Source organism: Ctenocephalides felis, unplaced genomic scaffold (genome assembly GCF_003426905.1).
Source record: "Ctenocephalides felis isolate EL2017-DRISC unplaced genomic scaffold, ASM342690v1 CF-g0.4_SCAFFOLD_01492, whole genome shotgun sequence".
Lineage (NCBI taxonomy): Eukaryota > Metazoa > Arthropoda > Insecta > Siphonaptera > Pulicidae > Ctenocephalides > Ctenocephalides felis.
Window position 1 is genome coordinate 9,968,395 of NW_020537646.1, and position 14,170 is coordinate 9,982,564.

Genomic DNA, 14,170 nt, shown 5'->3' on the forward strand with positions numbered 1-14,170 from the left:
ATATAAAGTTTATCTAAATTATATTATATAGTCTTAGATGGTCTTAGTTCCAATTGTGTAATATAGCTTGTGTTTAGTTTTTTTTAAAAAATATTCAAAATCATTAATTTAAATGATGAATTCTAGTTTTGTGCATCGACGAGTTTTTATATATATATCACATTTATAACCAGAATATTATTATATTAATTACACACTTCAATAAATTTTTATCCAATGGTATCACAAAATGGGTTATAATAATATTCTTATAAAAGCAAATAAAACGCACGTTTCTGATATATGTGAAGCTTAACAAAAAGCGCAAATAATTTTAATTAAACCATAATATTACAGCTTATATAATATGTATATCATAAACTTCGAAATATTCACTTACCCGATTAAAACATAAATTCCCATATCAAGGTACAGTAATAATATTTTAGTGCTTTTAATTAATAACCGCAGTATTAATTAATAGATGTATAAGGAATTTAAAACCTGATTCAGAAACTTTTATATAATTTAACTATATTTATTTATTTAGAATATGAATTTGTGTGAATATAAATTAATATAAAAATATAATTTTGCTAATGCATTATTAGTTTTACGGAAGTAGAAAAAGTGAAGTAAAATATAATAAGATATTGTTTATATAGATATCGATAATTTATGCAGCTCTATTTTATTGATTCGTAATTGTAGAATTTTTAGAATTTAAAGTTACAAGTATAGAAAATACATATTTCTATATCAAATTTTTCTCATAAATAACAATGTTAAAATTGGCTTCCTAGAAAATATTTCGCGTGTACAAGAATATTTGAATTCTTTGTTCAGAGCCTATTTATGACAATTTCTTCCTGAGATTTTATTACATCGAAAAGAACAAATGAATAAGCATTTCGTAGCTACATTATACCTTACAACAATGACGTTCATTTAAGTCAAGTCATTTCCAGTCGGAAAAAGAATTTCATCTGTTAGGAAACAATGCGAAGTCATAAGACATCGTAGAAAAAAAAAGATTCCTGGGCATTTACAGAAAATCGATGATGTAATAGACTAAAGAGCTTCATCTTGGTCATTATGAAATAGTTCATCATAATAGAAAAAATATATATTTAAGTGTCTAGCAAACAAAATTAATTTTTACATTATTCCTGTTATTCCCAAATTCTTGATTATTCTGTGTATCATGTAATCAATAAATTAAGTAAGATGATAGTATATATATTTGCCATGTAATCCTAGATAACATACGACGTTGCAGAAGGGATTTTAGGTACAAAGCGAATCCAGAACTAACTATAAGATAAAGGAAGCTTTAAACAGTATATGCCAATTAAAACTTATTAATGAAGCATAAATGAGATATTTGGTTAAAAGGCTTTGAGGAATATTCATACTCATTCATGTTCATTCCTCATTATGATGTCTATCAAATATCTCAGTTATATTGTTACATGCTTGGCTAGTAACAATTAGAAGGCTGAAACCCTAATGAATAAAAATTAAAATATAAATTTAAAAGATGAAAAAAAAAACATACAAAAATTAAATACCTGAGAAAACAATGCCCTTTTAGTGTAAACCTTGTCTCACTATTTTCCACATTAACAAAAAGCTTTTACTGTAATATTTTTATTTTCAATGAGAAAAGAATGAATTGAAAATGAATTGAGTAAAATGAATGAGAAGATATATTATTTGTCGACAGTTGATGAATTCTTGCTTTTTCTGGTTAACGTGGATTATATATAATAACTCATATCTCAATTCAGCAACTTTTATAGCCTCTAACTTCCACCAAATGAACCACTATTTTTTCATAGGAGTTGTATTATTTAAATTACATGACATTTACAAAAATACACCTCTAGTCCACCATGAAATATTTCGAAATTTGTTCTAATTTCCGCTTGCGTTCACATTAATATCTTGCATGCCATGAAATATATGCTCATAATCTGATATCGCTGTGGCATGCCATAAAATAAAGAAAAATATTTTCCAGTCTGGACAAACAACTATGAGCAAATGTGCCATAAAGGAAAAGCAACTTTCAACGAGCAAATAAAAATAACAAAGATGTATTAGAATTCCACTGTATATAAAATTTTACTATTTTGTACAGCCAGATAGAATTAAAAAAGATACATACGTATAAATAAATTTTTGCGGAGCACGAGTATTTGATTTAATGTGCATACCTGACAGAAGTTTTAATGCTGTATAGCTATTGAGTAATCTTTATTAGAAACACATTATCTTTTAAGACTGTTATATGGTTACCCGATTGCCTATAATAAATAAATTAGGATCGAAGCCAAATTCCAGTCATTACTTTTTATTTAGCTAACTAAATTTAGTTTCTACGATACGTGTGATAATCAAGACCTAATACAATTTTATAGTTTTAATTAAATTTCTTTTGAACTTTCAATACAAAAATATCTATCAATATTCAAAATTCCTTAATGGATATGAAAATTTAATCAAATTAGAACTTTGCAAATGATAATAAAAATTATTTATATTATATTACATAACAAGTTAAAATAGAACGAAGTGCTAGTTTGTGGAACAAAATTAATATTTTTTTGTGTAATATAAGTTCAAATGATGCTGAAGGATCATAGATTTTGTGATTAAATTTGCAACAAGAGCAAAATGATGTAATTGTAATTTTTTTAAATTAATTTATCAGATATATGAAAATATCTAAATATGAAAACGAAATTATTATACAATTAATTAATTTATATATATATATATATATATATATACTAGGGCGATCCTTAAAATGGTCATTTTCGAATTTCCTTTCAATCAATTCAATTGAATTCCAATTCAATCAAAGTTTGTATAGAAAGAGCATGAAAAAAAATTTGAAAATTTAAAAAAAATGTTTTAGGTATAACTTAGCGACAAATGAATGAGTTTTATTCATTCATTTGTTCGCCAAATCACACCTAAAAAACATTTTTAAAATTTTTGAAAAATTTTCCATGCTATTTCCATACGAAGTTTGATTGAATTGCGCTCTATCTAAACGTTAATATTGAGGGCTAACTTTCAGAGAATTGTTTTTTATCATTTAGAGCCCCTGGGAGTAAGGAAATTCGAAAATGACCATTTTAAGGACCACCCTAATATATACATATATATGTGTGTGTGTATTACGATGATATGCACAAGTTTCAACCGATCGTCAATACAAAACACTTATCGTAATGCATTTCACCTTAGGACACCTCTCGTTTACAATCACTCAAATATAATTGAAATATATCCTTCGAAGGAAAGTGGAGTCCCTGCGGAGCCCCAGGATCATGGTTTATATGCGTGGGACACCAATGTATCAAAATCGATGGAAAATACAGAAATATATTCTAATAACATCTACAACATAAAAATACTAAATGAAATTCAAAACAATAAAATATTTTTAAGAAATACTTAATCAGTAATACCGTTGGACAAATCTATTTCAAATCGTCGTCCAAAAATTTTGTTTACTATCGTGAAATCAAAAATACTTTATCGCGACAAAACTTTTATCTATCTGTTCTGCTTTTGTGAAAGTTGTTTGACACAAATTGCCAAAATATCTCAAGGGTGTACTTCAGTAGATATCTCGCTTCAAGAATTCATGAATTGTAAAATTACGGCACACCCATGAGAGAACAAAACTCTTTTAGTGTAAACCTAGTCTCACTATTTTCCACATTGACAAAGAGCATTTACTGCTCACTGTCTCTACTGTGATTTACGATTAAATGAGTTGCAAGTCTGTCCGAACACTTTTAGAATAACTAACTAAAATGTGTTGTTTTCAGAGATAATAATTAGATATCATAATTAGAAAAAGTAAAAAATTATAATTAAAAAAATAGATTTTTTCATTATTACATAAAAGTGATGGTATAATAAAAGGTAATCTACTAAAAATAAAAAGTATGATAGTAGGTATTCTAGGAATGATGCTAAACCTTTACAATAATATTTTCTCTACATTATCTTAATCTTTGTCATAACAAGGAGTCAGAGTATAAAATTAAAGTCAGGAATCTTTGTGATAATATCTTACTTCAGTTTTGTTGAAAACAAACAGTTCATCCTTTCACCTTATTTATGAATATTTTATGTGATCGGATATCTGGCCCATGAGGTTTATTTAATCAGACGCCTGAAGCCGGGCAAAGGCCCAGACAATAATAAATCACGCCGTTCAATGATGTATGCTGGTGGTCCTGCAAGTGTGAGCGATCGTATTTTATGTATAATTAATATTGTCTAGAATTGGCTTTCAGACTATAAAATATTCTCAATCTGACGTCTGAATGTATGCAAGTATACATTTTTTATAAATTTTAGTCTCATATACGTTTAAGATTAATCAAATAATTTATCAAACGATTTTCTGCAATATTCCTAGAAGCGCTTACTTTATTATAAGTTTCATAAAATTTCATACAATATATAATTCGCAATACACAATAACTTAAACGCCGTATAAAACGGTGGAGACACCGAGTTTTGCATTACAACTTCCCAATGTATTCGCAAACAAAAGTAAGTACCTACCTACTCCTGCTATTCCGCAAACAATTATAAGTTACAAAGAACTTGGAGATATTTTGTCCCCAGGGGAGAGACCATCGAAAAAGTTCAAAAACAAAAATTCGCATCGCTTACATTTATGCTATTGTTGAAAATATAGAATTTAAGGAAAAATATATAACATAATTGAGATTGCCAAATTTAACACCTATAGATATATCAAATTAGTTTTTTCTTTACTACTTTTTTTAACTTTTGAATGAAACTTAATGCAATTGCTTATTTATTTATTTAATTGCTTGAACTCGCTAGTTAACATAATGCATATTAGTTATTTTATGTAAAACATTTGCTGCTGAACAAAGCTTTTAAATCAAAACCTCTTTATCTATTCTTCTAGAATTCGCTGCATAAAAACAATGGATAACTTTAATTAAAAGTAAATTTAAATGAATTTAACAGCTTTCTCATTTGTTTTAATATTCTTTGACCTTGTTTTTATAATTTTAGAAGAGACTGCACAGCCAAATTGCTTACATTAAGCAAAGTTTCTGAAACATGAATAATATAAAACACATTAGGAAGCAAAGAACAAAGTGTGCAGATGAGAAAGTTTTACGAATTCGCTATTATTTCTTCTCTAGATATCTCTACTTATCGGAAACATCTCGAGTGAGTTCCAACAGCATAAAATGCCTACCACCCGTGTCTAACTTTTAATGTTGTTATAGTTTGACAGTAATTTCGTAATTCGGCTAATGTGGATAAGTTTAATGTAATTAAAGTTAAACAACCAAAAAAATAAATTTTTAGATGTATTCGATTTAAACTTTAAAAATTTGCTCAGCATGGTTTGGTCAACCCTATACCTATACCAATTCCATCTTTGGAGAAATTAAATAATACGTACAATTTTAATTTAAGGTTCTTGTTTCATTTTTATAAATATTTGAATACAACAAGATATAATTAAAACCAAATTTATGAAGAAATTACGGGCATAAATAATAACTTAGAATGATCAAATATAATTAAGCAAAATGAGGATGATGCCAAATTAACATTTGGTCGCATGTTTGTTATGTAAATAAAATTGCTAACATTTAAAAAAAAAACTCTTTCTAAAAATATGCTAATTTAATCAAGAATTTAATTCGTGATAATTACAAAAGCCAGAATATTTTCACTCCCACATTTTTATAAAATACTTAAGGTATTTGACTTAAAACAATTAAACAATATACTTTATGTGCAGCACGCGTTCTGAATTTGAATTTGGAGTAGCATTCTATATTTAATATGCTTTATGCGTTATTATTAGTATTAAATTCGAAACATTAAGTTTACTCGTCACGTCACTTACTAATTATCTTCAGAGATAACAGACACCAATAATAATATCACGTTCATATATATGTAAGGCAACGGGCAAAAGCTCGGAAGTCGGAGGATATTAAATCATAAAATCACATTACTTGTATTTAAGTGTATTAGGGAATTTATGTAGTAGATTCAGGAACAAATACATTGGGTTTGTATTAGAACTTCTTGTGTATGTGTAATGAACAGAATTTGAAGCAAAAATAAGGAAACAAAAAGACTTACGCGATGCAGGTGATTGCCTAAAGGTAGTGTTTGCCAATTATCCTTATTATTTTATTTAGGAAAGAAGAAAAAAGTTTTGACAGAAATATATGTGAATTGGTACGTTTATATTACCAAATAGTTCATTCAACAGTACACACAAATATTAAAATAATATTTAATGAAATAATCAGTTATTTTAGATTCATTGAACAAAAAACGAAATATATACCTCTTTCAAAGTAACTATTTCTTCATGAATAATTAATCAAAATCTTAGAATTCAGAAAAAGACTGAATGAAAAGTATTTAAAAAAAGATGTCTGCAACTATATATGACGATTTGTAATTTTGTTGAAAAACCAAATAAAATTAAATAAAATACATACAAGATAAAAAATAAGAAAATCATCACTGAGAATTTTTTGAACAAATATTCAATAGATGCAAAATATAGCTTATTAGTTAAAAAATGTTCAAAATCAGATAGTTTATAATGTAATTTCATTCTCAATAAATAACAATGCTTGCCAACAATTATAAAGGTAGAATAGACCTAGACCATCCTAACCAATTAACCATGTATATACCTAGAAGGCCAGCCGACCAGGTTTAAAAGAAAAATATCTGGAGACTTAGAATAGTATAACTAACTATAATACTGTCATTTTACTATATTTTATTGTTTTTCCCTTTTGTTTTTAGTTTTTTTTTTATTATTCTTATATTTTAATTAGCTCTAGTAGTCAGCATTCTCTGCTTAATGTAATAATATAATATAAATTTTGCAGAATAAAATTGAATAAAAAAATTCACAATAATGGTAAAAATAACAAAAATTAGCACAAAAATATAAGAATCAAATTTTAATATTTTTGAATATAAAATCCCAAAAAATGTTAATTTTTATAAATAAAAATTTTCTGTCATTTGATCACAGCTGCAAGTTTCAGGATGTTGTTGCTAATTATAGCTTAAATAAATAAAATAACTGTAACGATTTTTATTAAAATCTAATTTTTTATGACGTAATTTTAATTTTTTATTTCATTTAGAAATAAAAAAAATCAGCACACAGCACAGCAAAAATATAAGATTTGAATTTCATTATTCCCATATAAAATGTGTTTGATAAATAAAAGTGTTTCCTATTATTTGATCACAGCTACAAGTTTCAAGAATTAGCTTTTAATTACAGCTTAAATAAATAAGCTCACATATAAAAAATACCTATCAAGTGACTATAATTATTATTAAAATACAATTGTAGATCTTTAAAATATTGTTTTAAGGTTTTGAGAAGCTTTCTAAAAAGTGTACAGATATGTAAAACGACCGAAATAAAATTTCTCGGAAACACTGCACAGAAAATGTCTGAAAGCAATTCACTTCCTTTTTACAGTAGAACGACATTCTGTAATATGTTGAGCATTCGAGCATTCACACGATGATTAAACTCGATATCGTATTGCAGATCAAAACGATCATAATGTAACTCATCTGATATGAAACGATACATCCATGAAAAACTGTGATTAGGATGATTCAATGGAAAAATATGTATTTTATCATATCGGTTATAAATATATGAAATCGAATAATCTACCGTCTGAGAGGATGCTTAAAAAACATTTTTCCTCGGCCACCACAGTACCTAAAGAAGTTGGGGATGTAATGCAAGATATGAAAGCACCCGAGGCTTAAAAAAACAAGCAGAGTCTGTGTTCGAGTAGTTTACACGACTGAACGTAATAGATGTACTGTGTTGATATTTATGTGTTTCTATATACCTACCAGGACGATGTTGTTTGAAAAACAAATTATATTTCTAGAGATTGCCTCACGCAGAATATAAATAGCACAAACCGATATTATATGAAAAATATGTCAGCATTTAGAGATATATTATATTACTCCATAAAAGTGGAACATACTGATAAATAGCGACGTTTTTTGTAAAATACTTTGATGATTTTTTGCTTGAAAAAAAACGATGTACCAAGAGGTAGGTATATGCGATAGAAATAATAATTTGAGTAGCCATATATTCATAAGCGTATTCTGCAATATATTGTCAATTCAATATTCAAACTATTAACGCTATATATTCGTTACATAATGGATTGCTTGTATTTATTCAATTCAGAAATATTTTAGAAAAAATGCCACAAAAATTATTATTTTTATATTTTTTAGTTAGTCCTGTTCTTTAGTTACACTATAAAACTTACTATAAAATTTCATATATATTGCTGATTTATATATGACAAAACCGTTTGTACCAAGAAATGCTGTTGACTAATTAAAATTTTCATTACATTTTATTTTCTTTATAAAAAAGAAGTTTCAACAATGCTATTCCTTTTCTGTTTCTATTGATTATCATTAGTGATAAATGCTAAAACTTTGTATTGCATAGAATTCTAATTAGGTTTCCGTCGGAGAATAAGTATAATGTATAGCTTTGTGAAACATTGCCATGAGATCCGAGTGGACTTGATTACTCATTGAATTGATAGCAGAACATTTATTAATGGCTAATGATACTTGAGAGTTCTCATTAGAAACATAATACAGGATTCGCAAAGGCTAACTACCTGCGCTACAAGGATCCATTTCAGACCAAAAGACGGTTTTATTGAATGACAGCGTAAGAACATAAAATTAATGTCCTGTGTTACTAGTTGGAATAGGGCACATTTCACACGACTGACAGGAATGTAATCAAACCAAAATACATTAAACCGACGAGCATAGATAAAATTTGCTTCAAACTATAATAGCACATTTTAAACAATGCATATATTACACAGATAACACATAAAACCTATATTAACGTTGAACTTGTAATTATCGACTATACAGATTTGATGTACAAATGCATGCTCTATATTATTCGTTCTTATTGCATAGTAATGTACAATCACAATATACGCAGAGCCTGTCAATTTTTACTACCGACATTGAGAGAAGTCATAAACCTCATTCACATGGAAATAAAATACGAATGTATCTAGGATGCAGTTGGAAACCCAATGACAATTTGAACAAATATATCGTGCAAGAAAAACTAAATAAAACAGTATATATACAAATCAGACGTATATATATGAATCAAATCACCATAAAAAGCTATAAATGACGCATTGAAGGTATTCCAAAAAAATTACATTTGAATATCCATAACTTTCAACATTCTTAATACAAGTTTGTATATTGCGATTTATTGTATCTCAAATCAAAATCATTTCTTTTACTCAAATGAATTTTGCTTTAAGTTTTCTTATCCTTCAGACTTCTTGATGAGAGATTTTCATACACGATTTTTTATAATTGAAATATAATTCATGGCAGTAATGTATTCTGTGTGGTATCATCAGATGCCACATCAGATCTATAGATAAATAAATTAGAACATGTAGATATAATAAATTTATAAATAAATCAACAAACTCACGTGTATTATCAAATCCAGTGATAAAATCAGGACACGGTGCCATTGCACTTGAACCAGCAGGTGTATCTGGCCAACACAGCCAACCGTCAAATGTCCCATGACAATATGGTCCTGCAATAATAAGAGAATAGGGCTATTATTGGAATTATCGGACTGATTTAATATGCTTATTCTATAGTAAAATAATCCAAATTTATGATCACAATTTATATACCATTTTCGATTCGGCCTACATAGCTCGGTAATCTGATGCACTGTATTGGTGAAATATTATATCACATTTTATTTACTAATAGTACAAATAAATATCAAGTAGTTATACTAATTGTAATGGCAAAAAAAGTTGTCAAAAATATACAAATAAAAACTCTATAGTAACAAATTACTTTAAATGAAATTTTAAGTATAATTCTGTTTTAGATCCTATAGGTATATAAAACTAATTTATTGAAGGTGCTGAAAAAGGCATATTGGTCTCTATTCTTTTTAGAAAATCTATAAAAACATGAGAATCTAATTTATATTTCATGATTAAAAAACACTTTTACGTGCTAGGATCTGCGATTACGCTGCAACCAATTTTGTAGTCTTTGGCGACAAATACCTTAATCCCAAGGCGTCTAGATGGCTTCGCATTCAAATTCTGCTGCGCGACTTGGAAAACGGAAGCAGAATGCCATCGGATTACACGGCCGTCGACCGCGATTTATTTTTTTACCGCTTTTTGGTAGTTCTTTCCTATCCTTTTCAGAAAGCTTTTTAGATATGTTGTATCGTTTAAAGGCTTTAATGCAATGCATAATAAATTAGGTGTGGTTATGCAATGTCGGCTAACCACAAGCATTTTTCTTTGCGCTGTTACCAAAAACAAAAGGGGACTATCCTACGTGGCGTCTCCACCGTACTAGTACAAAATTGTACTAAGAAAATAAATTGGACGAATTGAAGAAGCAAGAAGCACAAAATTTTACTATTTGATTTGTATATATATATATATATATATATTGAATAAAATTTGATATAACTGTAACGCACATAGAAGATCGTAAATTAAAATTCATTGAAGTTTCTTCTATCGAAGTACTATAAAATATACCCTGGATTACAACACATGCATAATACATATTACCGTCGGAAATTTTATATGTTTTTCAATGCATAAAACCAAAGCAATAAACAATTTTTTCATAACCCGCTTTATGTGCATTCACATACAAGCATATATGTATTGTAACAGGTATTAAAATAGATCAATATATATATATATATATATATGAGTGAGTTCTTGAGGGCGATACATCAAACAAAGAAAAGCCAAAGATTTATAAAATAATCTTTATTTCCAAACGTTTCGACATTCAATTTAATGTCATCATCAGTGGATCTAAAAACAGTATGAAAATTAGCATATCTAGGTAATTATAATATATGTGGATTGGTAAAGTAACTATACAATAAGAGAAAAATTAACAAATAGCAACACTTAACAACAAATCAAATATAAAAGATAGGAAAGGTAGTAGAGACTAGAATTAAATAAATAATTAAAAAGTATAGGCAAAAATATTTAAGTACACTCATATAAACTTACGCATATATACATATATGTACGTACACATATACACACATATACATATATATATACATATATATATATATACATGCATATATCCATATACACACACATACAAACATATAATACACATATACATATACAGATACAACAATATATACCTATATATGTACACATATACATGTAAGACTATACACATATAAATATACGTATATACATATATGCAACGTGCATGCATATTCACAACGACGTACATGTACATGTATGAACCATACATATACTCATACCTATCTATGTAACTATAGCTATACACGTATACACATACATATACGCATAAACATGTATATACACATATATACACACATATATATACATATATATACATACATATATATATATATACACACGATACATATATATATACATATGTACATAAATGCTCACAAATATATATATATATATATACATATATATACTATATATACATATATATATATATATATATACATATACACATACATATATATATATACATATATATATATATATACACATACATACATGCATATATACGTATATATAATTACATGTATACACATATAAATATGCACATACATACAAACATACATGTAAATAAGCAATATACATATATATACATACATACATACAAATACATATATATATATATATATATAAACATACAATATATGTAAACTCGTATATATGTAAAGCAAACAAATTATTTATGAAGATGGATAATACATATAAAATACAAGTGGACTTACATTACGTTGGTTAGTTACATATAGAGAAGTGTACACAGCACTAGAGATTTGGCACTAACATTTATACAACTAACTTGTCAGCACTATGCATTTTTTATATAATTTTTTTGTATGATGTAAACAGAAAATGATAGTTTTATTGAACAAAAATGTAAGTAGAATTATGTAATTTCTGCCACGACTTCTGTACTTTGCTAGTACCGAGGCATGTATAAAAGTCACCACATGTTTTGAGAGATTTTTAAGGGTCATTCCAGGATTGTTATGGGCGGGTAGGTAGAAAATAGTCGGAAGTTGAAACTAGTAATGTTAGGCTAGGTTTGTATGGTTAGAATTAGGAGAAAAAAATTGGAAATATTATTTAGTATTACTAAGTAGTTATACTAATAACTCAAAAATCTAAAATAAAATTTTTTTAAGGTTTATTCAAAATTTGCTATGTATGGGTAGGTAAAGCTCGGGTATCAAGGTCGAAGTTAAACTAGGAAGTGTTGGCAAGGTTAGTAAGGTCAATTAGTTTTGTTCAGAGGAGATAAATTTGGAAACATTATTTAGTATTACTTGGTAGTTATCGCAGAGTAAGGAGGAATCCGATCTTTTGTTCACCACGTGGTCACATATTGATATGAAACAAGATTCTGCAAAACGTCTCTGAATGGTGTTCCGTTCATGGTAGAGAATACTGGCATTATAAAAGTTAAAGGAGTGTTTGAAATTTTTTATGTGTTCTGTTATCATAGTTTGGTTTTGGTTGGGGTTTTTCGAATTATTGTCGTGTTGTTTGAGTCTTTTTATTAAATTTTGTCCGGTTTCACCTATGTAAGTAGAAGGGCAATCATTGCAATTTATTTTGTAAACAATGTTGGAAGTACGTTCTATACTAGTGGGAGATTTCAGGTTTGTGTAGAGGGATTTAAGAGTTAGATCTATGTTGCAGGTTAGTCTGATGTCTACCTTATGAAAAAGTTTTTTCCACACTGGAAAAAGTTCTTTTACGTAAGGTAAACAAACGTTGCCTATATAGTTATTGTCTTTAGAATTTTTTTCTGGGGAAAAAGAAGAATGCATACTGTTGAGGGTTTTAAGTCTGTTGGAGGTGACGGAGTTGATGAGGTGCGGTGGATATGAGTTGTTAATTAAAGTTGTGCGGATGAGGGATAAGTTAGAGGGCCAAAATTGTTTGTCTGAGAGTAGGATGGCATGGTCGACTAAATTAATAATAGTGCCTATCTTCATGCTAGAAGGGTGGTAAGAATGATAATTTAAATACCTACCCGACCAAGTAGGTTTTTGGAACCAATTGGTGATAATTCGATTGTCTGCGGTTTTTATAATTTTTACGTCTAAAAAGCTGATAGAATTTTCTTGTTCTTTTTCAAACGTAAAGGAGATGCTCATTAAATGAGTTAAAACTATGAAGTAAGAGTTCGAAATTTTTAACAGGAACACAAGTAAGGATGTCATCAACATATCTGTAATAAAAATGAAGGTCTAGATTGTAGGAATTAAAAACTTTCAACTCTAAGTGTTGTAAAGCAATTTCTGCGAGTGAAGGGGAAATAGGAGAACCCATAGGTGTGCCAAATATTTGAAGGTAAAATGGTCGTTGAATTCGAAATAAGTATTCGAAACTATGAATTTTATGGACTCGAGAAACCAATGCAGTGATAATGTTGTATGACAAGAGATTTCGTCCCATCTAGCAGTGATGGCATCTAAAATTAATTGTAGGGGGACGTTTGTGAATAGGGATACTACGTCAAGACTAACCAATAAGGAGTTATCAGGAATAACGGAATCGCGGAGATTGTTGACAAGTTCAAGGAGTTTTTTGTAAAGAAACGAGACTTGACTGTGACTGAAGAGAGTATGTTGCTAAGGTATTTGGAGAATTTTGAAAGAGGTGAGTTCAGGTCAGCCACGATAGGTCTGAGAGGAACGTTGTGTTTATGTATTTTAGGAAGTCCGTAGAGTTTGGGGTTGTAAGGGTGAAGGTTTTTAATTGTCAGTGAGATTTGTGGAGTAATTTGTTTGTTTAGAGACTAAGTTGTTTACAAATTTGTGAAAAGTACGGTTAATTCGGTCAGTGGGATCGGAGTTAATAGGAGAATATGTTTTGTGTCTGAAATTAATTCGGAGACTTTTTCAGGTACGTGGTTTTTTCCAAAATGACTGTGATATTCCCCTTGTCGGCCCTCGTAATTAAAATGTTAGGGTTTC

At 28.4% G+C, this 14,170-nt stretch overlaps 1 protein-coding gene across 1 annotated transcript in view; it reads right to left on the reverse strand.

Annotated features, from left to right (window-relative positions):
* The window catches only part of LOC113370336 (calcitonin gene-related peptide type 1 receptor-like), a 65,854-nt gene extending 56,150 nt beyond the window's left edge, over positions 1-9,704 (reverse strand). The window contains exon 1 of the mRNA XM_026611003.1: positions 9,593-9,704. Within this exon, the coding sequence (XP_026466788.1) occupies positions 9,593-9,635 (43 nt within the window). The 5' untranslated portion in view covers positions 9,636-9,704. The remainder of the gene's footprint in view (positions 1-9,592) is intronic.
* Positions 9,705-14,170: the final 4,466 nt, after the last annotated feature.